General features: G+C 41.4%; 1 protein-coding gene across 3 annotated transcripts in view; it reads right to left on the bottom strand.

The window, feature by feature from the left end:
* LOC100703031 (sodium channel protein type 4 subunit alpha) overlaps positions 1-24,657 on the bottom strand; it is a 243,891-nt gene that overhangs the window by 161,014 nt on the left and 58,220 nt on the right. For all 3 annotated transcript variants that reach the window (XM_019356723.2, XM_025910382.1, XM_013265205.3), the window contains exons 5-6: positions 10,146-10,235; positions 9,141-9,269 (exon numbers count right to left, since the gene is read on the bottom strand). In XM_019356723.2, coding sequence (XP_019212268.1) covers positions 9,141-9,269; positions 10,146-10,235 — 219 coding nt within the window. The remainder of the gene's footprint in view (positions 1-9,140; positions 9,270-10,145; positions 10,236-24,657) is intronic.

The following is a 24,657-nucleotide window of genomic DNA, read 5'->3' as shown; positions in this document are numbered from 1 at the left end:
TATAAATTTGCTAAACATCACATTATTCTGTGTTTAACTGTTGCCTTTTTTACTGTTTAATAATCATAAGTCAATCCTAAATGATCCACACTACATCCAAATAATTGCGAAAACCTGTTATTATTATCTATTGAGCTTAACTGCTCCTTAAAAAACAAAACATATTACCTACATTTTAAGCTAAGATTCAGCTCAGAATTATAGCTTGAAAGATCAGATATTCATTGATCAACATTTTCTAGCAGTTGCAAAAAAACCCCAAAACAATTATGCAACTGAGGCAACTAGTTCAACATATCAGTGCAAGCTAAAACTGGCTACAGTTAGCCCTGACTACATTTTAGGTTTCTTGAAATTGATGCAGCCATATGAAAAAGTTTTTTCTGGGACTCTATGCAGACCGGTGGAAAATCAAGTACACCACCGAATTATTCAGAAGCTTGTAGAACCACCTTTAGCAGTTGATGTTAAGTAATTGTTTCCAGTATGACTTTATCAGTTTATCAAATGGTGGAGGAATTCTGACCCAGTCTTCTTCACAACACTGATTTGCTCATTGAGGTTTGTGGCCACTACGTTAACCTTTGATGATCTGTCTGAGCATTTAAGCCAGGTTGAGGTCTGGACTTTGATTGTGTCATTGCACCACCTTGATTATTTTCTTTTTCAACCATTCTGTTGTAGATGCCATGCTTGGAACCAGGGACCAGTTTTAGTCAAGCCTTAGGCATCAAATAGACGGCTTCACATTTGAGTCTAGAATGCTTTGGTATACAGAACACAATGACTGCAATGACTCCAAATCATCACGCCTCCACTACCGTGCTTTAGAGTTGGTGTTTGTCCGAAGATGCTGTGTTTGGTTTTCTCCAAATGAAGTGCTGTCTATTATAGCTTAACATCTTCACTTTGGTCTATCCAAAGGAGATTATTCAAAAGATTTTTGGTTTGTTCAAATCCAGCTTTGCAAAACTTTGTGGTCAGGTTGTGTTAACATACACCTGAACACTCCAGACCAGGAAGCTGCCAAACTTTGCAGTGTTTTTGATTATCAGCACCTGCTAAACTGCTAGTCATGGAGGCGATTTTCCAAAAGTGTTGGTGATATAGACAGATAACAGAAGACAATCCTGGATAACAAAAAAGGAATTTCAGGCATCTCAGCAACAGTGTTTCCTTTCGTTTTTATACCTATTAAAACTCATCAATACAATCAAGCTGCAGTCTAGACAAAGTAAACTTAGAATAAAAGTACTTTTTATTTTTACATTAACATCCACAGTATGAATCTCTTAGGGGGAAAAACCTACTAAAATCTGCTCTTGCACTCAATATAAAGCAAAGAACCTAAAAAAAAGAGTATATAACAAGAGACATAAGCCACACCCAAGCTGTGAATGCCCTCTTTAGATCGAGTCAGACGAAGCCCTGAGAGCCAAAAGGCGCCAGGCAACAGCGGCCATTTTGGGCCCCCAGTTAGATCAAGACATTTGATATCCAGCTGCTAACGGCCCTCCATTACGGCTCATATTTCACTGGATTTGACTGTCAGGCTGATTGAATTACCAAGGAAGCATAGGGAGGTGTGGCAGTCTGAACACGCTGTTTAGATGCAAGAAGTCACGACCAGCTGATGGAAGCAGTGGCAGCAGAGACACTTCACAATGGAGGGCTCAAAGAACCAGTTCAGACCTCGTGTGAATGTACCTCATTGGTTGTTTTATTGTTGTTGTTTGTTGTTTTCTTACTGTATCTTTTTAATAATGTAATCATGAGAATATGAAATTAGATTAAATCCCTTCTTGCCCTGTTTAAAGTGAGAAAAATGATGTATGGGTAACACTGCATCCCTGTTTCTTTATGCACTGCATATTTGCATCTGAAGACCAAAATACAAAGCAGCTTTTTAAAAAAAAAAAAAAAAAGCTAGTAATAAATACTGGTAAATAAGCCTCAAATTCTCAGATTATTTAGCAGTTATTATGTGGACCATAAAAACCTTCAGTTCCCTTCATTTTCAAACAGATGTTTATTTAAATAGGAACTCCTGCATCAGAAACGTTACTCTCCTCCTCTTTTCTCTAGTATCACAAGTTTGGACAAAGTTCATTTTTACTGATCATATTTATGATTTTTAAAGTACTGACTGTAGTCCAGGTCTGTCATTTAAAGCCTTTATCTATTTGTCTTTTCTCTAAATCCTCATCAACCAGCAAAGTTTTCAACCTTTTGTCTTTGCTGCAGAATTTCTTCTTCTCCCAGTGTGAATATCATTTTATACCTCTAGAATTTGCATCATTAAATCTGAGCGCCCTCCATCTGTTTTGTGCTATAAAAGAAGAATATTCTGCTTTAAATCTCACTCAGTTTCCACTGAAGAATGAAGGAGATCATGTGACGGTGCTTGTTCAGCTCCATTAGTGCTTCGTTTCTTTACAGTAGTAATTTCAAATGTGTTTTAATTAAATCGTGGATGATTTAGTGTGATAAATGGATCAATACGACGTATCAAACGTTGCAGCTTTAATGCTGTGGAAATGACTGTGGAGTCTGCTGCTGCTGCCGGTGTGGTGATGGCAGCCATTAACATGTCATTACTCCAGCAATATCAGTAACACAGGGGTGTGTGTGCGTGTGGGTGTGTGAGGATGGGTGTGTGTGAAATGATCTTGGTTACTATGGGAATCCTGACTCGGTGGGAGGGGTCAAAAGCATCAATTAAAAAGTGTGTGTGTGTGTGTGTGTGTGTGTGTGTGTGTGTGTGTGTTTGTGTGTTTACTGACCATCACGCTGGTTTTAATAAAGCTCTGGAGCATAAGGGTGATGTGTCAGCGGCGGAGTGCTTGTGTGTGTGTTTATTGAGACATTTTGTGTGTGTTTGTATTGACATATGCACTTAACATGTTCTTCACTCTCAGTGTGTGTGTGTGTGTGTGTGTGTGTGTGTGTCATGTATGAAGAGGTGACTTATGTGTTCCTGTCCTGCTAAAGATCCATCTGACTGCAGGACGTCCCTCAGTGTGTGTGTGTGATGAATGAGATATGGAGAGATGGAGGAAGGTGGAGGAAGGAAACTGTTGTCTTATTTTACACGTTTTCATTTCTTCTGTGTGAGCTCTCACTGTTGTTTAGCTCCCACTCCGGCGCTGGCTCTTCATGCCAATCATAACTGAATGTTTCACAACTCCAACTATAATTTTTTTCTCTTAATTTTCTAGTTGATGCACTGAGAGTTACTGAAATTGCAACTCTTCCAATAACTCTAGAACTGTCTTCAAAATGTATGATTATACACTTAAATGTTCACGTGGTTCTGCTCTGGAATGCCAAAGACTTCACTTTCCTTACATGGTCGAATCAGTGAATGTAATCCAGACAACAGCTCCGTTTTCTTAAACCCTCTGACTCGCTAAACGCAGACAGGAATTTGGATCATCTTTGTATTTAATGGGGAGTTTCTCCTTTAAGTGAGGCCATTTTTCCCTCTGGGGGATTTCACGGGAGATCGTCAGGGTTGTACTATGTGACTCGGCGTCCCATCATCTGAGGGCACCTTCATGAAATGTTTCAATTTACTGAGTGTGCACGGCAGGGGTGACGGAGCTTCATTACACCGCGCAGTAACCCATGAGCCGAGCCTCAGGGTCATCTATTGATCCGATTGCTTCATTCTGACGGTTCATCTACCCGCCGGCGACCCTCGCTGCAGGCCTACTGCTCCTCGACTCTCTGATTGATCACCACCTCATAACAAAGCAAACCAAACTGCAGCGATTTTCCATCAGTCAGTCAATTACCGATGTGGATGGGTCACGCTCTTTGTCTTTGTGAAACAAAGCGGCAGGCCGTCGCTCGTAGAGGGGGCGTCACCGACATTGTTAAGGAATAAGAGGCTCAGAGCTTTGGAGTCTTTTTCTTGACTTGAATTGATGGTTTGACAGTCAATTATGTGCTGAGGGGGTTTGAGAAGCCTCGTGCTTTTTAAACCTGTAATTTGGGAAATGCAAGGGTGTCACTGAGGAAACCACTTCACTGTTTTTGTTCCATGAAAACACAGTAAAATGGCTTTATTCACTAAAAGTAGCATCCAGCCAATAAAATATTCACTCATCCTGCTTTAGCCCTGCTGTCTCTTTTGTTGGCAACATTTCTTTTGTGCTTTTTATTGTTTCTTTCTGTTGATGTTTATTTGAATGATTTTAATTTGTATTTCCTCAATTTAAAAGAAGTATTCAGTCAATATTGCTGAAGGTATTTATGTCACCTCAGTTAATGTGATGTTTTTCCTAAAAAACTATTTTTAGTATACATGACAAATGTGTTTTAGAAAGAGAAGGGTGTTCTCAAGTTAAGTTAAAAAAATCAATAACCTGCACAACAAAACAAGATTTTAAACATAGTCATTAAAAACAAAATCCTATACTAGCAAGAGCAGGCAGTCTTAAGAAATTCTCCTTTGTGGTGTGTATGTGAGTGCAACGCATTCCATGAAATAAAATGAAAAAGACCTGCAGAACACAAGCGCGAAGACTATAAAGAGAGCAAAATTAATTTGGTTGTTCCAACTCTCATTCTCCAAATCTCTCTAATTAAATGCCCGAGTGATGAACGCTCATTTGTATCCACAAAAAGTGCAGCCAATATCCCTCCAGCACCCACGACTCTGTCCTTTAGCAAAAGAAAACAGATGAAGTCCAGAGTCAGAGATAATGGCTTCACAAAACATTTCATCAGAGTGCGTGTTGGATTGGTCAGGTGACGATGACCTTGGTGTGAAAAGAAATCTCAAGGTTGTTTAGAAAAGCATCAAAAAGCAAAAGGAAAATCAAGGAAGACGAATCTTTTGTCTCTAATGAGCTGCTGATAAGCAGCCCTCAGGAGAGGGTGAAAGAAAAATCACTGATTCTTTGACTCCAGTGAATCTGTCACTGAAAAACATGAGTTTAAAGTCCACTTACAGAGCTGTGTTGGAAAAAAAGAGGCTCACAGTGAATCTTTAAAGTATTAGGAGCGCTCATTGGATAGTGTAGTGGTAAGACTATGTATCTTTGGAGCACGAGTCACAAGTTTGATTCCCACCCAGTATCCAGTAAGGGTCCTGGCTAGACCCTCCATGCTAAAAACCAAGGCCTGGAATGGCGCGGCTATGTCCGCAGCTCGGACACAAACATTTCACTACATGTTGTACTCTGTATAATTGTGTATGTGACAAATAGAGGTTGTTCGTTTGTTTAAAATCGAATGAAAATGTATTGAAAAGTTAGCTAAAAAGCATATTGTGTACAGGCTGAGCTTGTTCCCGCCCTTAAAAATGGCTCCACCACTTTTCCAGTCACCCCACCTCTGCAGTAGTATGTGGGGAACGGTGAAAGTAGATGCTTTAGCCAAGTGAAAGTCCAGCTTTCAAAATGTTACACAACTATATAGTTATAAAGTATAATTAAGATTTCAAAAGTAAGCCCTTTGTAGGGAAATTGTCCCATTTCAGGATGTCATGCTATTCCTCCATGTATGTTTGTCTGCTCGTCAGTACGATTACACCCGAACCTCAAAGCTGAGCTTCGTGAAGCTTGGAGAAGAAGCCGATATGTCTGGTGCAGAAGGAGGTGCAGGTTTTACTCTGAGAGAGAGGAAACCACGTCTCCAAGGCTACATTCAGTAAAACGATACAGGCTGTATGTGTATGATCGTCATCATAAGAAGTTTCAGTTTATTAGTCGTGGAAACATTCTGGCTGTAGAAGCTGATTTAGCAGTGAAAGGTATATTATGCTGAGGAACGTAGCAGAGGCGAGCGCAAGAATCAGTAAATAAGTGTAATGTACTGTGTCATTTATTACCAGTGAAGAAGAAGCTCAAGAAGCAGCGATAGTTGTCACCGGTCAGGCTTATGCTTATTAACGGTGTAGAGTTTGAACAGGCAGCACAAAGTCAGACTTTCTCCTTACTTTGCAAATGTGTCTTCTGCTTAGCTTTGGAAACTGAACATATATCTGTAAGTTCATGTGAGACACGCCTTTATTCTTTAATTCCACAGCATTAATCCGCTCAGAACAACAACTGAGTCACGTCATCCACGCCGCTCTGCAACTCTGAGCCTCTCTTCAAAAATGGAAAATGCTGTCTGATTAACTCTGGTCATTTCTGCAGATTTATTTATTTTTTTATTCCATTAAAAGCATGAAATAGCAGAATCACTACAATTTCCTGGTAATCTTTTATTGTTTGAGTTTTAAAATGTGTACCCAACAAGGCCATGTTTTATCAGCCCACCGCCTCAATCTGCTTGTTTTATATCCAAGCAGTTTTCTTCTGTTTTCATCTTTTTTTCTTGGTTTGTGAAAATGAACTTGCTAAAATGTTCATGTGTAAGAGAAGCGTTTTTCTAAAAACACAAGCTGAACTTCATCTGTGATGCTGCCGTTACTCAAACTCCAACTTTCATGTAAGAATTGAGGTTTAGACTTTGGTGGTGCCACACTTTGAACGGCAGGTGGATGAGTGGTGTTCTGCTATTTCATCACACGGTCCTGCTGCCACTGTCACATCAGCCGATCGTCACAGAGTGCATTCAACTTTCACAACCCATTGTTAGTTTTTCTGATCACCACATGAAACAGTTACCACAGCACCTTGGAAACTGGACTTTCCATTTTATACTGATAATATCATTTGCAACCAGAACCTGCACATTAGTGATCAGAGGATAGAGATATAGCATCAAGGCCCTGGATAAAAATGGACACAGTTTTTGGCTGAAGCACAGGGTAAAGGGCTGTCCAGAGGTCCAGTTCAAGAACTCCAATTAGCTGAGGTGAAGCCTAGCAGCCGCCTGTGTCACCATCTACCTGTCAGTCAAAGAGGCCACGCCCCCAATAATGCAAACTTTAAGCCTTAACTAAATTGAAATAATTTGGCTTTAAAAATATCGTCCCCATAAAGACAAAAACAGATTTTGCATCAGGCTGCAAATGTGTTTATTATGTAAATCTGAACATTTCAACATGAGTCTAGTCCAGGGGTCGGCAACCTGCGGCTCTTTAGTCCTTATACTGCGGCTCCGGGTGGTTTGGGAAAATAGAAGAAGTATTTAGCTGAAGTGCATTTTATTTGTGTTTAGTTCTTTTCTTTTTTTTAACTTGTAGTTCTAAATTGGAAGATTAGTGTGATTTTGAAATAAAAATAAAATTAGGCTATATCTTATTATTTTTTTCATCGCTCAAAATAAGCGTCACACTCGCGGAAGCCGGTGTACCCGCTGAAACGCCGTGCATTTATCGAGACTTTCAACCCCAGGTAGGCCAATTATGGATCTTCGGATCCACATTATGTCAGCAGCTCCACCGTGAACTATGTTAAAAACAAACACGCTCCCGCCTCACAGATGACAGCTTACAGTCCTGCGTGAAGATGAAAGCCCCGATTTGCAGACGCTGTGAGCAGAGGTTTGGGAGCAGAAGTCTCATTGTAAACATATCACGGCAGACCCGACGATGTTTCCATGAACATGCTTTTCAGCATCTCTTTATTGAACACTTTTCACACACGGTTGCTGTACGCATACAGCCGGCTGTAGCTTTTCAGCTCACAGCCCGACAACACAACAGCAGAGAGAGCACAGACTTTAAGGCGGCGAGGCGCGATTGCGGGTGCCGCTCAGGTGCGTCAGCCTCCCCTGCAGCGGCGCTGCAGACCACACCCCGCCACACACATTAACAAGGTAAAATACATATTTAGGCAGAATTTTGCTTTTTTTTTTCAGCAGCATAGTGCTTTTTTTCCAATTACTTTTTAAAAGTCAGGTCAAGGCTCCAAAAGCCCAAAGGCGATATAAGGGAGGTGCTGACAACAGTTTTTGTTTGCTACATGGATCATTTTAGTTCAGCTGGGTGTCTTTGCTTTTGTTATATTTCTTTAAGAGCTCAAAATGTGTTAATTACATAAATAAAATGTCATTTTCTCTGTAGCACTTCATGGATTTCATAAGCAGCACACCTTAGTTGCTCTGTGGATTCTTTTAAAAAGCAGTTAAAAACCTTTCTGTTCAAACAAGCCTTTTGTTGATCTACGTATTTTATATTCTTTACATTATTTACATTTGATCTTTTACATTGTGTATAAAGTCTATTGATTGTATTGTTTATTTTAATATTTGTGTACAGCGCTTTGTGACTGCCTGTCTGTGAAAAGCACTTAATAAATAAACTTTACTTACTTACTTTAGTTGTTCACACAAAGCACAAAAAACAATATATACAGTGTTATCTTCATTTTAGATTTCAAAAAGTATTTGCGGCTCCCAGTGTTTTCTTTTGCGTGGAAACCGGGTCCAAGTGGCTCTTTGGGTGTTAAAGGTTGCAGACCCCTGTTCTATGGGGACTGATTCACCTTTGGAGCCTCAAGTGGCCACTAGAGGAACTGCGGTTGTTGGCACTTGAACGTTGGCTGAACTTTAAGCCTGCTATGCTGACCTCAAAGGAACTTTTTGTAGTTTGTGTGGTGTCACTGATACCAAGTTTCCACCTCCTGCTCAACAGACAGACTGGTTGCAAATTTTTTTGTTTTCATTCTCATGTTATTTAATGAAGGGATAAAATGTCCTATGTGCTTTTCACGTTCCACAGATAAAACCCTGTGACTTTTTGGTCCATCGAGTTTCAGTGGTTTTCAGTAAACATAAACACGGTTTGCAGCTTTTCGTGCAGGTCTGCTGTGAGAGTTCACAATCCTAGAGTTATTCATAAAGACGCTGACCTCCATCTGCAGCTGTTCTACAGTCACTGAGAACAAACTGTACACGTAACCACGTGCAAATCCATCAGGGAGCCATTTGATTGGTCCCAAATTTATTCTAGAGTAGCACAAAGAGCCCGAACATCCAGGCAGAGTCATAAAGAACTAAGTTCAGACAAAATACTGTGTGAAAGTATACTCCGGAGAACTGGTGCTCTTTAAAAGGCAAGGGGTGGTCACAGCATTCAGATCCTCTCTCTGTACTGCAGTATGCAGGAAGTTAACTGATTAATTACAGCTGTTCATGGCATTAATTTATAACAACTCTCACTTTACTTTAGCGCTTAAGTCTTTTGAGCTTTTATATAATACTGCGCGTGTGTGTGTGAGTGTGTGTGTTTGACTCACGCCATGACAATGACGCTGAAGTCGAGCCAGTTCCACGGGTCCCTCAGGAAGGTGAACGGTCCCACACAGAAACCTCTGGCCAGGATCTTAATGAGAGACTCAAACGTGTAGATACCAGTGAAGGTGTACCTGAACGAGGGATGATAAAGTTTATCAGTATTGGAGGGGAAGGGAGTCATGTTGTGATGAAACAAAATGAAAAGGATAGAAAAGAAACAGCAAAAATAAAAGAAAGGATCACAAAAATAGAAAAAAGAGGAAGGATGAGGGCACAGAACTGGACAGTAACAAGGTAAAGGAAGAAAATACGACAAATATTTGTCCAGACGAAGAGCAAGGGCAGAAAGAAAGAGAAAGTTATGGATGTGTAAGAAGTGAAGGACAAAGAAAGACAAAATGAAGAAAAGAAAGAAAGCCAGACGGGTGGAAGAGAGAGCCAGGATAAATATTCATAAAACTCTCCACCACACATCCTTCACTTATTTATTTTGTCCCCAGAAACAAGTTGACCCGACTCGTGACAATTCAACCGTACAAAGACAGGCGGGAGCGCAGAGAGTCTGTCACGTTAGGCCTGACCGAGCAGCTGCAGCAGCAGCAGCCTCCACAGCTGGAAACCAGCGATGAACTACTGTACATTAAAGGGTCTGTTCACCAAAAATATGCATTTTTCTAATGATCCCTGAATGTGCTACAAAGGTAGCTTTAGTTTAAAAAACTCTGTCCTATTGAAATAAATGGAATTAAGTCCACAAAGCATCAAAGATGTGCTTTTACTTTTTGATTCAGCAGCAGTGCAATTTGAACATTAACAGCATATTAGTTTAAGGGTCTGTGACTGACACAAACAACACACCATTTACCTCTGTTACCTCGAATTACTTTGCAATAGCTACTACGACTTGAAAGAAATGTATATCCAGTCACATCACTGATAAAATGTGAATTTACATAAATCGCCTGTTGCTGATGTTAGAAGACAGAAAAGTTCTCAGGTGTACTTACTCCAGGTATTTGGCCCAGTACTCCGGCTCAGACATGGCCATGAAGCAACAGTTTGTCAGGATGGTGCACATGATGAACAAGCTGAATAACGTGAACAGGTTAAGGAATGAGAACATTTCACACCAGACAATAAACACTTTACATTTGGATCAAGTTCGATACAAAGCCCACGTTGTGGGGAGTGGAGAGAATTAGAGTCTAGTTAGTTGCAGCCAATATGGGAGTGACTCTTGCTACTGTGCCCGGGTCCTGCTGTCTTCTTATGTAGCCTGTTGTACATTATAGAGGGATTCCCAACAAGAAGTAGAAGTACTCCAACTTTTCAATATAACTTTAGCTTCGAGCTACACCTGTAAAAGTGGGAACTGTCCCATAATCCCATAATTTACTATAGTTGCTCCTGGTATACCGGTATATACGCCAGCATGATACTGTATTAAACCCAACTGCTTTGACTTGGAAAAAATGGCTAACTGGTTACTTGTCACAGATGATTTAGTTTGTTTCCCGTGTGTGTCATTCAGAGGGAATGGTAGCTGATCAAAAGAGGCTCTCGGGAGTATCTTTTGGAGAGAAAACATGCCAAACACAACTATCTAGACAACATGGAAGTGGCTTGTTTGGCAGAGACTGGCAACCAGGAGAGTGAGCAGCACAGCCAACAAAGCTGAGGAGAGAAGCAGAATTATCAAGTGTATTACGTAAAAAAAAAACAAATCTAAAAGAGCAGATTGTACAACCGGAACATTTCTGTTTTCTACTAATATTTTTGTCTGTATGTTAAACTTCATGTTAAATAAGTTGTTTAGATACATATCATAAAGAAACAGATATTTTAATACAGGTAAGCAGATAAACCATCAGCTCCTCCCGTGTGTTTCAACCCCAACTTCCACCTTGATATGTGACTTTAATAAGGACCCAGTGAAACAGGCCTAGTGACCAGTCACCAACTCCCTAGCCTAGCAGCACCCAGTCCCCAACTGGCTGGCAGCTTGCTGGAGGTTGCTTGTCGTCAGGTGAAATTGTTCCCAAAAGCAACCAAAGAGGGCTTTGGTTGCTAGCAGATTGCTGCATTCATCAATAGCCTGTGTGAAGACATCAACTGCCGAGCGAGTTATTTGGAACTTGAAAAAAGGAACGCATTCTTGAAACAGAGAACGTTAGTCTTCAAACTAAAAGTTGTGTCACTGCCAACGGAGCCAACACATTTCAAAAGGTTTAACTTTTATTTTGAAAGCAAACATTTTCTATTCTTCCCTCAGAACCAGTGGTTACCAGGCCGTCATCATTCGGTCTCTATGGTCTGATCCATATGATTTGGCCTCCATGGGGCCAAACCCACTAGTGGAATCCATCAGTGTTTTCAGAGCTGAAGAAGTCTCTCAGGCCTGAAACGCTGGAAACAATAAAGTACTGCCAACCACCTGTCAACCACAGGTCGGTAGCCAATGAGCATATCCTGGACAAGCCTACTTTCTGACATCTAGTATGATCAAAATGTACTAAATTGACTTAATGTTTTCCACAGTATGACCTGAAATGAGTGACTGAGACCATGAACTCATCAGGAAAGTGTTTACAGAGGTTCCAACAGAGGGCCGTTTTCTACAGGTCTACAAGTGTTGTTGTACCACAGCTATCACCCTCTGATGGCCTTAAAATGTAATGCAAGTTTAAGACACTTCTGTGTTGGTTTCCCTTTTCAGAACCAGAAATTACATTGATGCTTTATACTATAGGATTAGCAGGTGAAATGGCTAAATGAGAACATGGAAAGGCCTAAGATGCTGGAAATGATCAGGTAAAAGTGCAGAAAGCAGTTGAAGGCTAGTCAAAGTATGGCTTAAATAGCAGAGAGTACAAAGGATAGTTCTTGAGTTTGCCCCAGTTTTTGTCTATGTGTTACAAAGCTCTTGATAAACAACCTGGATGGGATAAACAGTCAGATATTCTACCTCCAACAACCTTAAATTTGCAAATAGTCTTGTATAGTTTGTTGGCTGGGCAGAGGTCGAAGTTTAGCACAGAGAACAAAAGAGAACTGCGAGACAGTCAATTTAGTATACTTTTCTGTGATTTTCAGCTCTTAGTCAGTGCAGATAAAAGCAGCAGCTCAAATGTAAAATGGAAATGTCTTCAGTGTGAAGCTGGTGATCGAGGAACCGAGGCTTTTTGACTTGTTCCCTCATTGTGAGTCTCTCTGGAGTGTGTCAGCTAAACGCTTGAAATGTAAGTGTAAAAATGTCTCTTTTTGCCACAACATGCCGAAGTGATTTTACATGTGCTGTTTTTTTAAAATACCTTTCACTGATTTCCTATTAGGGCTTAAATAAAGATGAAGTGAACTGAAAGGCTGTGTCGAGTTAGCATGTGTGTTTCAGCGCTCCCCTCCGATGCCTGCCACATTCAATACAGCAAATTAATATGCCATTAACAGCAGCGATGGGAGAAAAGGCCCACTCTTGTCTAATCATCATATAATGGGGAGCAGTAACTTTCCAAACTGTCAGAAGGCAACAGTACATGTTAAATATCAGCTTCACCTGTCACGTTCAACACACCGCGCACGATGAGGTGGGAGAGACTTCATGAGACCTCGCTCAGCTGTCAATCACAGCTATAAATGAATCATAATTATTGTAATTTGGCAGAAGGAACATACTCCCTGTGTGAAAGCGGCCCAAACTCCAGCTGAAACTTGTTTGAGCGGCGGGGTAATTGTTGATTGAGTGCCGGCTGTAATGATGTTGCTGGAGCGTTGTGGCAGGCGGCGAGATAATACTGTTACCGATTGACAAACAACGCAAATGTCCCCCCACCGCCACCGCCACAGAGCCAGAAGCTAATTATGGGGTAATGATAGACCTGCTGTTATGGACCTCCCAGGCCACCATACCGGTAATATCATTATACCTCCCACACCCACCACGGGATCTGTCTTCCTGTCTATAATCTACCCCAGATTTATTTTTTCTCTCCTTCTTTCCACATTTGTCCATCTCCGTCATTCTTCCTTCATTTTTTCTCTACTTCAGTTGAGCTGTCCAGTTAAACATATGCCACTGCCTGTCCTAAAGGCTTTTATTTTGAAAGAGGAGCTAGGAAGAGGAAATTCCATGAAACTAGAAGGATAAACTCAGAAAAGTTCCACAGCATGTCTTTTATCGTCTGTTTTCCTTCTGTCACCCCAACCGGTCGTGGCAGATGGCCCCGCCCCTCCCTGAGCCTGGTTCTGCCGGAGGTTTCTTCCTGTTAAAAGGGAGTTTTTCCTTCCCACTGTCACCAAAGTGCTTGCTCATAGGGGGTCATATGATTGTTGGGGTTTTCTCTGTATTTATTACTGTACGGTCTTTAATCACAATATAAAACACCTTGAGGTGACTGTTGTTGGGATTTAGTGCTGTATAAATAAAATTGAATTGAACAGAAGAGAAAAGCAAAATTATCAACTATCATGATTAAAAAAATAATTATAAAAATGTAACTTTTAGTTGCCTCAAAAGCTAGTATATTAAAAAAAAGGGGGCCTAACTTTGGTCATAACATATAAGAACAAATCATAATATTTTATGTAATATTGTAATATTGTGATATTATTGATTTGTTCTCCCAAGTCTTGATAATCAGGAAACAAAGAAAATAATTATTCTGATTGATATAAGTCCCCTCTTATACTCACTTTTCACCCATGACTGTTCACCAATCCACACCAGTAACACCATTATAAAATTTGCTGATGACACCACTGTCATAGGACTGATCGACAACAACGATGATTCAGCCTACAGAGAGGAGGTTCAGCATCTGAAGCAATGGTGTGACGACAACAACCTGCATCTGAACACAGCCAAGACCAAGGAGATGGTAATCGACTTCAGAAGAACAAAGCGATCTGAGCACTCTACCCTCTACATTGATGGGGAGGAGGTAGAAAGGGTAGAAAGCTTTAAGTTCCTCGGAGTCCACATCTCAGCCGACCTTACCTGGTCCACAAACATCTCCCACCAGGTAGGGAAAGCACAACAAAGGCTGTACTTCCTCAGGAAACTACGTCAGGCCCAATTACCCCAAAGACTGCTAGTAAACTTCTACCGCTCCACCATTGAGAGCCTTCTGACTTACTGCTGCACACTCTGGTTCAACTGCTGCACCGTGGAGGACAAGAGGAAACTGCAGCGGGTGGTGAGGGCAGCACAGCGGGCAATTGGCACTTCACTAACTCCCCTCAGAGACATCTATACTGGCAGACTTCAGCAGAAAGCCAGCATCATCATCAAAGACCCCTTGCACCCTGGACACTCATTTTTTTCCCCCCTTCCCTCTGGTAAACGCTACAGGTCCATCAGGTCGAAGACAAACAGACTCAACAGAAGTTTTTACCCACAGGCTGTCAAACATGCCCTACCTCCACCCTGATTGGAGATAACTGCACTGCCAACACTCATGGACATTACACCTTATTTATAAATCGTATTTCTGTTTATACTTCAATGCAACCAACACCCTTACCTCTTTAAACTGTATTTATTATAACATTATTCAGTATAGTTCACACTCAATGTGCAATATCACTGATCACACTGCACCTCTCAATGCACCTGCTAGTTAGATGGCATGTATGTGTATGTATATATATGTAAGTGTGTATGTGGAAATATGTGTGTGTACGCATGTACGGATGCAAATATGTATATATACATATATGTATGTATTAGGGCTGCCACAAACGATTATTTTGATAGTCGACTAGTCACCGATTATTTTTGCGATTAGTCGACTAATCAGATCATGCATCCATTGGACGTAAAATGTACAGCTTATTGCACCAGCATGCGTCTGCTCTTATATAACTATCATTAGCTTACAGCTTGAAGTGTTTAAGGTATGTGCTAACCAAAAATAAAGACAAGATGATAGTTTATTACACTTTTAATGAAATTTGCAGATTGTTTCAGTGAAGTTTAATAAACTCAGCCGTCTGCTCCTTGCTATCTAAAATATAACAGGACACCGGAGTATATTCTCGAGCATCTCACACTTCTGATAATCAGTTGTCTGCTTGACGTTTATTCATCTGTGCAAAAACTATAACTTTATTTCTCAGCCAAACCAATTTACTCAGGAACAAATAAAATACTAAAAAAAAAAGCCAAACAATAACATTTTTAAGTTATCTAAGTGACTTATATTACGTTTAACCTGAGTAGCGAAAGACGGCGGTGAGTTTGAAAACGATTTGCCGGGAGTCCGGTGTTCTCACCGACTCTAATGAGCCTAGAAACCCGGCTCGCTATCGAGCTGGTGGGTAACAGACGTCTCCGAAAACGTCGGAGCGCTTTTGAAAATATGTGGTGTCTTGATAGACTAAGCAGATATTTGAGGTTTACACAGCTACATTCTCACCTGAAAATATGTTAAACGTTTATTTTGTGACCCAGAAAGAATAATAAGAGTAACATTAAAACTAACTAGCTGCCGCCATTGTTGACAACTGCGCTGGGCCGCGCTATGAATTCTGGGACACAGTTTCTTCTTCTTCGGGGTTTAACGGCAGCTGGCATCCTTGTACATGCAGTGCTGCCATCTTCTGTTTCAGTCCGTTATTACACTCTTAAATACTACTACTTATTCCTGCGTCTTTTGGGATCTTACAAAGCTTCAAACGACGCGTCGACTATTAAATTAGTCGTCGACGATTTTAATAGTCGACGTAATCGTGACTAGTCGACTAATCGTGGCAGCCCTAGTATGTATGTGTGTGTATGTTTGCAGGTGTATGTATAACTTGTACATATCTTTTCTTGTGTAAATGTAAATTTGTCTGTTATTGTGTAAATACATTCGCTATTGTGTACTCCACACATATGGAGAGATGCCAAACTGCCTTTCACTGTTCTTGTAACAGTGACAATAAAAAGCTATTCTATTCTATGAATCACTCTTCCTTTCCAAAACGCAATTATCCAAAATATAGGGTGAGGGTTGGGTTACCAACTATTATAACTTGGACTTCAGAGGTTTAACAGACATGACTTTAAAGCTCACACAAATCCACAACAACAGCTTAGCTCCACCTCAGCAACAACACACAACAAACACAAGCCGGGGACTTATGGACTCACTTTGGTTCAACGTGAACACAATTAAAACACAACAGCACTGGAGCTGGTGGCTTCAGAGCAGCTCTGAGTCCCACAGCAATGCCTCATGGGATGCAAAAATCAAATGAGTGTCCTCGGGAGCAAGGCCCCATGGGAAATAACACGGTATGCCTTCAGAAAAACACAATCCCTGTATTCTAATATCACAGCGGTTCATGAGTGTATTTGTGTGTGTGTGTGTCCACCTCAAACAGCGGCTTGTCATAGTGGCGCCACTGTGGTCGGGCACAAATCCAGAACACACTTGATCACACACAAACACTTCTAAAGCACAAACACGTACTAAAACTCCACTTCAGCACCGCAGCTTGTACCCTTACATCGCGCCCCTCCTCCCCACAACACACACTAATTTTTATTTCATCTCTCAGTACAACACACGCACGCACAGACGCCGTGGACATCAGCAGCGCCACACCTCCATCGATGACCTCTTGAACCCACTTATTCCCCTGACAACAGCAGCGTGTCCGCCAGCTCGACGTCTCTCAACACCAGCAGCCGCCTCCCACGGTAAAAATAGACGAGTGTGAGGTGAGGATAAGGGGGGTGGGTTCAGTTTTGGGTGTGAAGTAATAGCTGTCATGTTGGCCTGGCGTCTGGGGCCTGAGGCGGATGCCAGCGTGGAGCTGGTGCGCGGCGACGGGCCAAAAACCTGCAGCTGGAGCCTCTAACTCCTAAAGCACATCTGGATTCACATTTAGTATCAGCCCCTGCACTCAACTAAACAATCTATCTACAATGGAAGCAGCTATCATCTGCAGTCTGAAATTAACTAGATAAAATAAATCAGTATGTAGCCGAAAGTGCCTTAGAACTGCTATCCTCCTGATGTCCAGCAGGGGGCGAGTCTTTTGGTATGGAGCCTGCTGCTCAACTTAATCTCTGACCTCAGTGAATGCTCTCCTGATGAGTTTATGGCCTTAATCAGTAGTTGAAAGGCTTATTAAACAAAAATGGATGTTTCATTTGTAAATTATGATGCTATTTAGAGCAGAGTATGCTTAAAGATGGCATCATTCTCTTGGTGGCGCTGTCACTTGGTGTTCGCTCGCTTTGTGGTAGAGTATCACTTCCTGTTCCTGCTCAAACACAGTGGTGTTTCTGAGTAGCTTTTCTGCTTAGCAATTTAATTTAAATCTTTTGATACATCCCTTTTTCATAGTATAATCTTAACGTGCTTCATCTGAATCACCCTTTCTGTGTGCTCACTACCTAATTTATAGCCAAAGTATTCACTCACTGTCTCTTTACTGTTTCGCTAGCTTAGCTTAGCTCGTAGCCGACTCGTTAGCACCATGGCTACTTCACCTGTCCCTCCTGCACTTTCCTGCTCATTGTGTCAGATGTTTAGTTACTCCTCGGCCTCCTTTAGCAGTAATGATACCTGTAACAAATGTAGCATATTTGCAGCTCTGGAGGCCAGGATTACTGAATTGGAGACTCGGCTTCGCACCCTTCATTCACCCGTAGCTAGCCAGGCCCCTGTAGCTGGTGCAGCCGAAGATAGCGTAGGCCCCGCTAGCTGTTCCCCGGCAGACCCCAAGTAGCTGGGGAAAGAGGGCGGCTGGGTGACAGTGAGGAGGAAGCATAGTCTTAAACTGAAGCCCCAGGTGCACCACCAACCTGTTCATGTGTCTAACCGTTTTTCCCCACTCGGCGACACACCCGCCGGGGGTCAAACTCTGGTAATTGGTGATTCTGTTCTCAGACATGTGAAGCTAGAGACACCGGCAACCATAGTCAATTGTCTTCCAGGGGCCAGAGCAGGCAACATTGAAGGAAATTTAAAACTGCTGGCTAAGGGTAAACGTAAATACAGTAAGATCATAATTCACGTCGGCAGTAATGACACCCGGTTACGTCAATCGGAGGTCACTAAAATCAATATTGAATCGGTGTGTAACTTTGCCAAAACAATGTGGGACTCTGTAGTTTTCTCTGGTCCCCTCCCCAATCAGACCAGGAGTGACATGTTTAGCCGCACGTTCTCCTTAAATTGCTGGCTGTCTGAGTGGTGTCCCAGAAACGATGTGGGCTTCATAGATAATTGGCAAACCTTCTGGAGGAAACCTGGTCTTGTTAGGAGAGACGGCATCCATCCCACTTTGGATGGAGCAGCTCTCATTTCTAGAAATATGGACAAATTTATTAAACCCCCCAAAATATGACTATCCAGAGTTGGGACCAGGAAGCAGAGTTGCAGTCTTACACGCCTCTCTGCAGCTTCTCTCCTCCTGCTACCCCCCCAAAAACCTATCTCCATTGAGACTGTGTCAGCTCCCAAACAGACAAAAAACAAACTAAAAACCAGCAATAAACAACTTAAACATAAAAAATCACAAAGAAAGAACAATACAGTATCCACATCTGAACCAAAGAGTAAAACAGTGAAATGTGGATTATTAAATATTAGGTCTCTCTCCTCCAAGTCTCTGTTAGTACATGACTTAATAATTGATCAACAAATCGATTTACTCTGCCTTACAGAAACCTGGTTGCAGCAGGATGATTATGTTAGTTTAAATGAATCAACACCCCCGAGTCATTCTAACTACCAGAAACCTCGAAGCACAGGCCGAGGGGGCGGTGTGGCAGCAATTTTTCACACCAGCCTATTAATCAACCAAAGACCAAGACAGACTTTTAATTCATTTGAAAGCCTGATGCTTAGCCTCGTCCACCCCAGCTGTAAAACTCAGAAACCAGTCTTACTTGTTATCATCTATCGTCCACCTGGGCCTTACACAGAGTTTCTCTCTGATTTCTCAGACTTTTTATCTGATTTAGTGCTCAGCTCAGATAAAATAATTATTGTGGGTGATTTTAACATCCATGTAGATGCTAAAAATGACAGCCTCAACATGGCATTTAATCTGTTATTAGACTCAATTGGCTTCTCTCAAAATGTAAAAGAACCCACCCACCACTTTAATCACACTCTAGATCTTGTTTTAACGTATGGCATAGAAACTGAACATTTAACAGTGTTTCCTGAAAACCCTCTGCTGTCTGATCATTTCCTGATAACATTTACATTTACAATAATTGATTACACAGCAGTGGAGAGTAGACTTTATCAAAGTAGATGTCTTTCTGAAAGTGCTGTAACTAAGTTTAAGAATATAATCCACCCACTGTTATCATCTTCAATGCCCTGTACCAACATAGAGCAGAGCAGCTATCTGAACGCTACTCCAACAGAGGTCGATTATCTTGTTAATAATTTTACCTCCTCACTACGTACGACTCTGGATACTGTAGCTCCTGTGAAAACTAAAGCCTCAAATCCGAAGTACCTGACTCCGTGGTATAATTCTCAAACACGTAGCCTAAAGCAGATAACTCGTAAGCTGGAGAGGAAATGGCGTGTCACAAATTTAGAGGATCATCATTTAGCCTGGAGAAATAGTTTGTTGCTTTATAAGAAAGCCCTCCGCAAAGCCAGAACATCTTACTATTCGTCACTGATTGAAGAAAATAAGAACAACCCCAGGTTTCTCTTCAGCACTGTAGCCAGGCTGACAAAAAGTCAGAGCTCTACTGAGCCAATCATCGCTTTAACGTTAACTAGTAATGACTTCATGAACTTCTTCACAAATAAAATTTTAATCATTAGAGAAAAAATTACCAATGATCATCCCACAGATGTAATATTATCTACAGCTACTTTTAGTACCATCGATGTTAAGTTAGACTCTTTTTCTCCAATTGATCTTTCTGAGTTAACTTCAATAATTACTTCCTCCAAACCATCAACGTGTCTTTTAGACCCCATTCCTACAAAACTGCTCAAAGAAGTCCTGCCATTAATTAATTCTTCAATCTTAAATATTGTCAAAGGAAAATCGTGTATTTTGTGATCAGCTAACATGAAATGTATTCTTTTATTGATCATTAAGCACATGTCTACGTGACTTTTCACCTAGTAACTTGTGTGATGAACTTGTGCAGCTACTAACCGCTTCCTGTTTTAAAGAACATTTAGATGTAGAGAAGTGAAACCTCAGCTCTTTTACAAGAACATACAGATGTAGAAAAGGGGAAAAAACCCGCTGCTCTGAGTGATGTTGTTACCTTTGTACACACACACACACACACACACACACACAGAAACATCTTGTATAAATAAAGGACGCGGACAGCCATGAGACGCAGATCCTGCGTTTCATGGCTGCCCTCGCGAGTTAAAGAAAATCTGCAGTGTTTGTGTTTTCTACCTCAGGTGTCTCAGCTGAATAAAGAACGGCAGGGTGATTTAAAGAAATCCCCTGTCAAATATGATCAACCTATCTCTAATAATCGGCTATGTACCACAGGCCTTCAAGGTGGCTGTAGTTAAACCTTTACTCAAAAAGCATCTCTAGACCCAGCAGTCTTAGCTAATTATAGGCCAATCTCCAACCTTCCTTTCATATCAAACATCCTTGAAAGAGTAGTTGTCAAACAGCTAACAGATCATCTGCAGAGGAATGGCTTATTTGAAGAGTTTCAGTCAGGTTTCAGAGCTCAGCACAGCACAGAAACAGCTTTAGTGAAGGTTACAAATGATCTTCTTATGGCCTCTGACAGTGGACTCATCTCTGTGCTTGTCCTGCTAGACCTCAGTGCAGCGTTCGATACTGTTGATCATAATATCCCATTAGAGCGATTAGAACATGCTGTAGGTATTACAGGTACTGCACTGCAGTGGTTTGTATCATATCTATCTAATAGACTCCAATTTGTGCATGTAAATGGAGAGTCCTCTTCACACACTAAGGTCAATTATGGAGTTCCACAGGGTTCAGTGCTAGGACCAATTCTGTTTACATTGTACATGCTTCCCCTAGGCAACATCATTAGAAGACATAGCATAAATTTTCACTGCTATGCAGATGACACGCAGCTCTATCTATCCATGAAGCCAGGTAACACACACCAATTAGTTAAACTGCAGGAATGTCTTAAAGACATAAAGACCTGGATGGCCGCTAACTTTCTGCTTCTTAATTCAGATCAAACTGAGGTTATTGTACTCGGCCCTGAAAATCTTAGAAATATGGTATCTAAGCAGATTCTTACTCTGGATGGCATTACCTTGGCCTCCAGTAATGCTGTGAGGAACCTTGGAGTCATTTTTGACCAGGACATGTCCTTCAACGCACATATTAAACAAATATGTAAGACTGCTTTCTTCCATTTGCGCAACATCTCTAAAATTAGAAATATCCTGTCTCAGAGTGATGCTGAAAAACTAGTTCATGCATTTATTACTTCCAGGCTGGACTACTGTAATTCTTTATTATCAGGATGTCCTAAAACTTCACTGAAAAGCCTTCAGCTGATCCAAAATGCTGCAGCAAGAGTCCTGACAGGGACTAGAAAGAGAGAGCATATTTCTCCTGTTTTGGCTTCCCTTCATTGGCTTCCTGTTAAATCCAGAATTGAATTTAAAATCCTGCTCCTCACATACAAGGTCTTAAATAATCAGGCCCCATCTTATCTTAATGACCTTGTAGTACCATATCACCCCATTAGAGCACTTCGCTCTCACTCTGCAGGCCTACTTGTTGTTCCTAGAGTTTTTAAAAGTAGAATGGGAGGCAGAGCCTTCAGTTTTCAGGCCCCTCTTCTGTGGAACCAGCTTCCCATTTGGATTCAGGAGACAGACACTATCTCTACTTTCAAGATTAGGCTTAAAACTTTCCTTTTTGCTAAAGCATATAGTTAGGGCTGGACCAGGTGACCCTGAATCCTCCCTTAGTTATGCTGCAATAGACGTAGGCTGCCGGGGATTCCCATGATGCATTGAGTTTTTCCTTTCCAGTCACCTTTCTCACTCACTATGTGTTAATAGACCTCTCTGCATCGAATCATATCTGTTATTAACCTCTGTCTCTCTTCCACAGCATGTCTTTATCCTGTTTTCCTTCTTTCACCCCAACCGGTCGCAGCAGATGGCCGCCCCTCCCTGAGCCTGGTTCTGCTGGAGGTTTTTTCCTGTTAAAAGGGAGTTTTTCCTTCCCACTGTCGCCAAAGTGCTTGCTCATAGGGGGTCATATGATTGTTGGGTTTTTCTCTGTATTTATTATTGTGCGATCTACTGTACAATATAAAGCGCCTTGAGGCGACTTTTGTTGTGATTTGGCGCTATATAAATAAAATTGAATTGAATTGAATCTTCCTTCAGAGTGTGCCATGTCCTCGATGTGTCACTCAGTTCCTCTTGCTCATGGCATCAAATGGAAACCAGACAGGATATGACTCATTGGTGCAGTTTAACCCTGACCAACATGAAGCCCGGTTGGATCTCAAGTGGTACCAACCAGTAAAACCAGTTGGGAAAAAGCTAACTTTCGTTCATTTTTAACTAGTAAAGGTTCACATCTAATGACGATATCTTAATTTCAAGGCGATGTTCATTTCATATTACAGTGGAAACCCGACTTACGAAACGAATTCGTTCCAGAGGGTCTTTCGTAAGTCAAAATTTTCGTAAGTCGAAGCACCTTTTTCCATTGCCTTTTGTGTGAAAGTGTTTACAGAGTTCAAAAACAGAAAGCGTTTTTTGTGTAGACTTCTGTAGTCATTCTCCAACCACAGGCCTCGCCCCCTGGTGGCTACTAATAGAATATAGTTTTAAGACCCAGAAGCTGCATCTATCTTCCTGTTGAAAGCAGCTGAGCCAGAAGCTGACAGTGACGCTCGTCACATAAATGCCCCCTTTTCAGAGTCACTTAGACCTTTTCCTCATGACTTGTAACAAAATCAGGATCAGCTGGGTGTGCTCAGCATTTTTACACACTCCACAGAGCATGAATGGATGGTAACTGCTCAATTACAATAGGCAGAGCACCTGTGTGCGGATTTTCCTTTAATTTGTCACATGTATATATACAATATGTATACTTCTGATATTTTTCACCACTTCTTAATTTTTAAATCCAAACTACACTCAGGCTTGCCTACAGGTGTTAAGAAACCACAACAAGGAAACATATTAAGAGCTCAAGGTCAAAGGTCGGCACTCCTCCAGGAACAAGCTCAGAGATTCGGTCAGCAGAGAGATTACAGTCACAATATTTCTGTGTGTGTGTGTGTCCCTGTGATGCCTGTATACTCACCTGTGTTTCTGTGTGTTTCTGTGAGTGCACGCGTGCCACCTTGATGAAGGCTGTGCAGTATTTACAGGCCATGTTTACGGCTCACCAGACAGCTCAAGATGATATCTGGCTCAGAAATACGACCGACAGTACGAGCCCTCTGATTCTCTCTCTCTCTCTCTCTCTCTCTCACACACACACACACACACACACACAGGCAGTTGACATGATCGCTTAATATGCTGTCATTACTGTGCGTGTGCCTGGAGACCGTCCAGCTGTGGGACCCAGTATAAACTCATCACAGGAGGATGTAAAGGGACGTCTGCCCATTTAAAGCAGCCAAACAACGATTACGCTGCTAATGTCTCCTACAAATATCTGATGACTATTGGTATGCAGACCTGTAATATCCTGCATAAATATATTCTGATAAAAGTGAAGCTATTTTATGTATTTTTATAAAATAAAAATTCTATTTATTTCACATTAATAATTTACGTTTGTTTAACTTTTTCCATACAGCCTTTAACAGCCCCTTTATTTTTGTTTTTCTGCTTCCATTTTCTTGTAATGAGAAAAGGTCTAATCTGAAATTAAAGAGGTTTGAGCACAGAAATGCAGAAATTGACCTTTAGCTGAATAAGTCAAGGTATTCACTTTATTCATAAAAGGCCTCCCCTGACTGTTTACAGCCAGACCTGACATCGTTAAGAATCAGCTTAACACAGACTTTGTGTAGACCAACCTGTTTAGCCCAGGATCATCTTAGTGGTCTGAAACCAGACGTCACTTTTGGACCGGGTAGCTGGCTTGGCTAGCAAAAAGCATCTGCTTTTAACTGATATTAATGAGGATGGCGGTTTTTAACTAACCTAACTGAAAAAAATCATCTGAACTACAGACGGCAAACACTTGCTTCGTTTAGCTTTACACATCTGTGAGTTAAGCTAACAGATATTTTAATCGTACACAACTTTGATTACAGTGAAATATGGAACATTTTTGAAAGCTATGAGAAACTTAGTGCCTTACATAACAAGATAAGTTTACTAACACAGCTGGGATATTCAAATGTAAGGGGAGTATCCATATCTGGGACCATGGGGTGGCACAGTCCCCCACCCACCACACGCAGCAACCTCCACTCCTTCCAAACATGTGGTTCTGCCCCACCAAATGATCCCTACACCCAGGGGTCGGCAACCTGCGGCTCTTTAGTCCTTATACTGCGGCTCCGGGTGGTTTGGGAAAATAAATTAG

This window comes from Oreochromis niloticus, linkage group LG9 (genome assembly GCF_001858045.2).
Source record: "Oreochromis niloticus isolate F11D_XX linkage group LG9, O_niloticus_UMD_NMBU, whole genome shotgun sequence".
In the NCBI taxonomy this organism is placed as follows: domain Eukaryota; kingdom Metazoa; phylum Chordata; class Actinopteri; order Cichliformes; family Cichlidae; genus Oreochromis; species Oreochromis niloticus.
The sequence above is the reverse complement of the archived record's forward strand: the minus strand, read 5'-3'. Positions and strand labels throughout refer to the sequence as shown.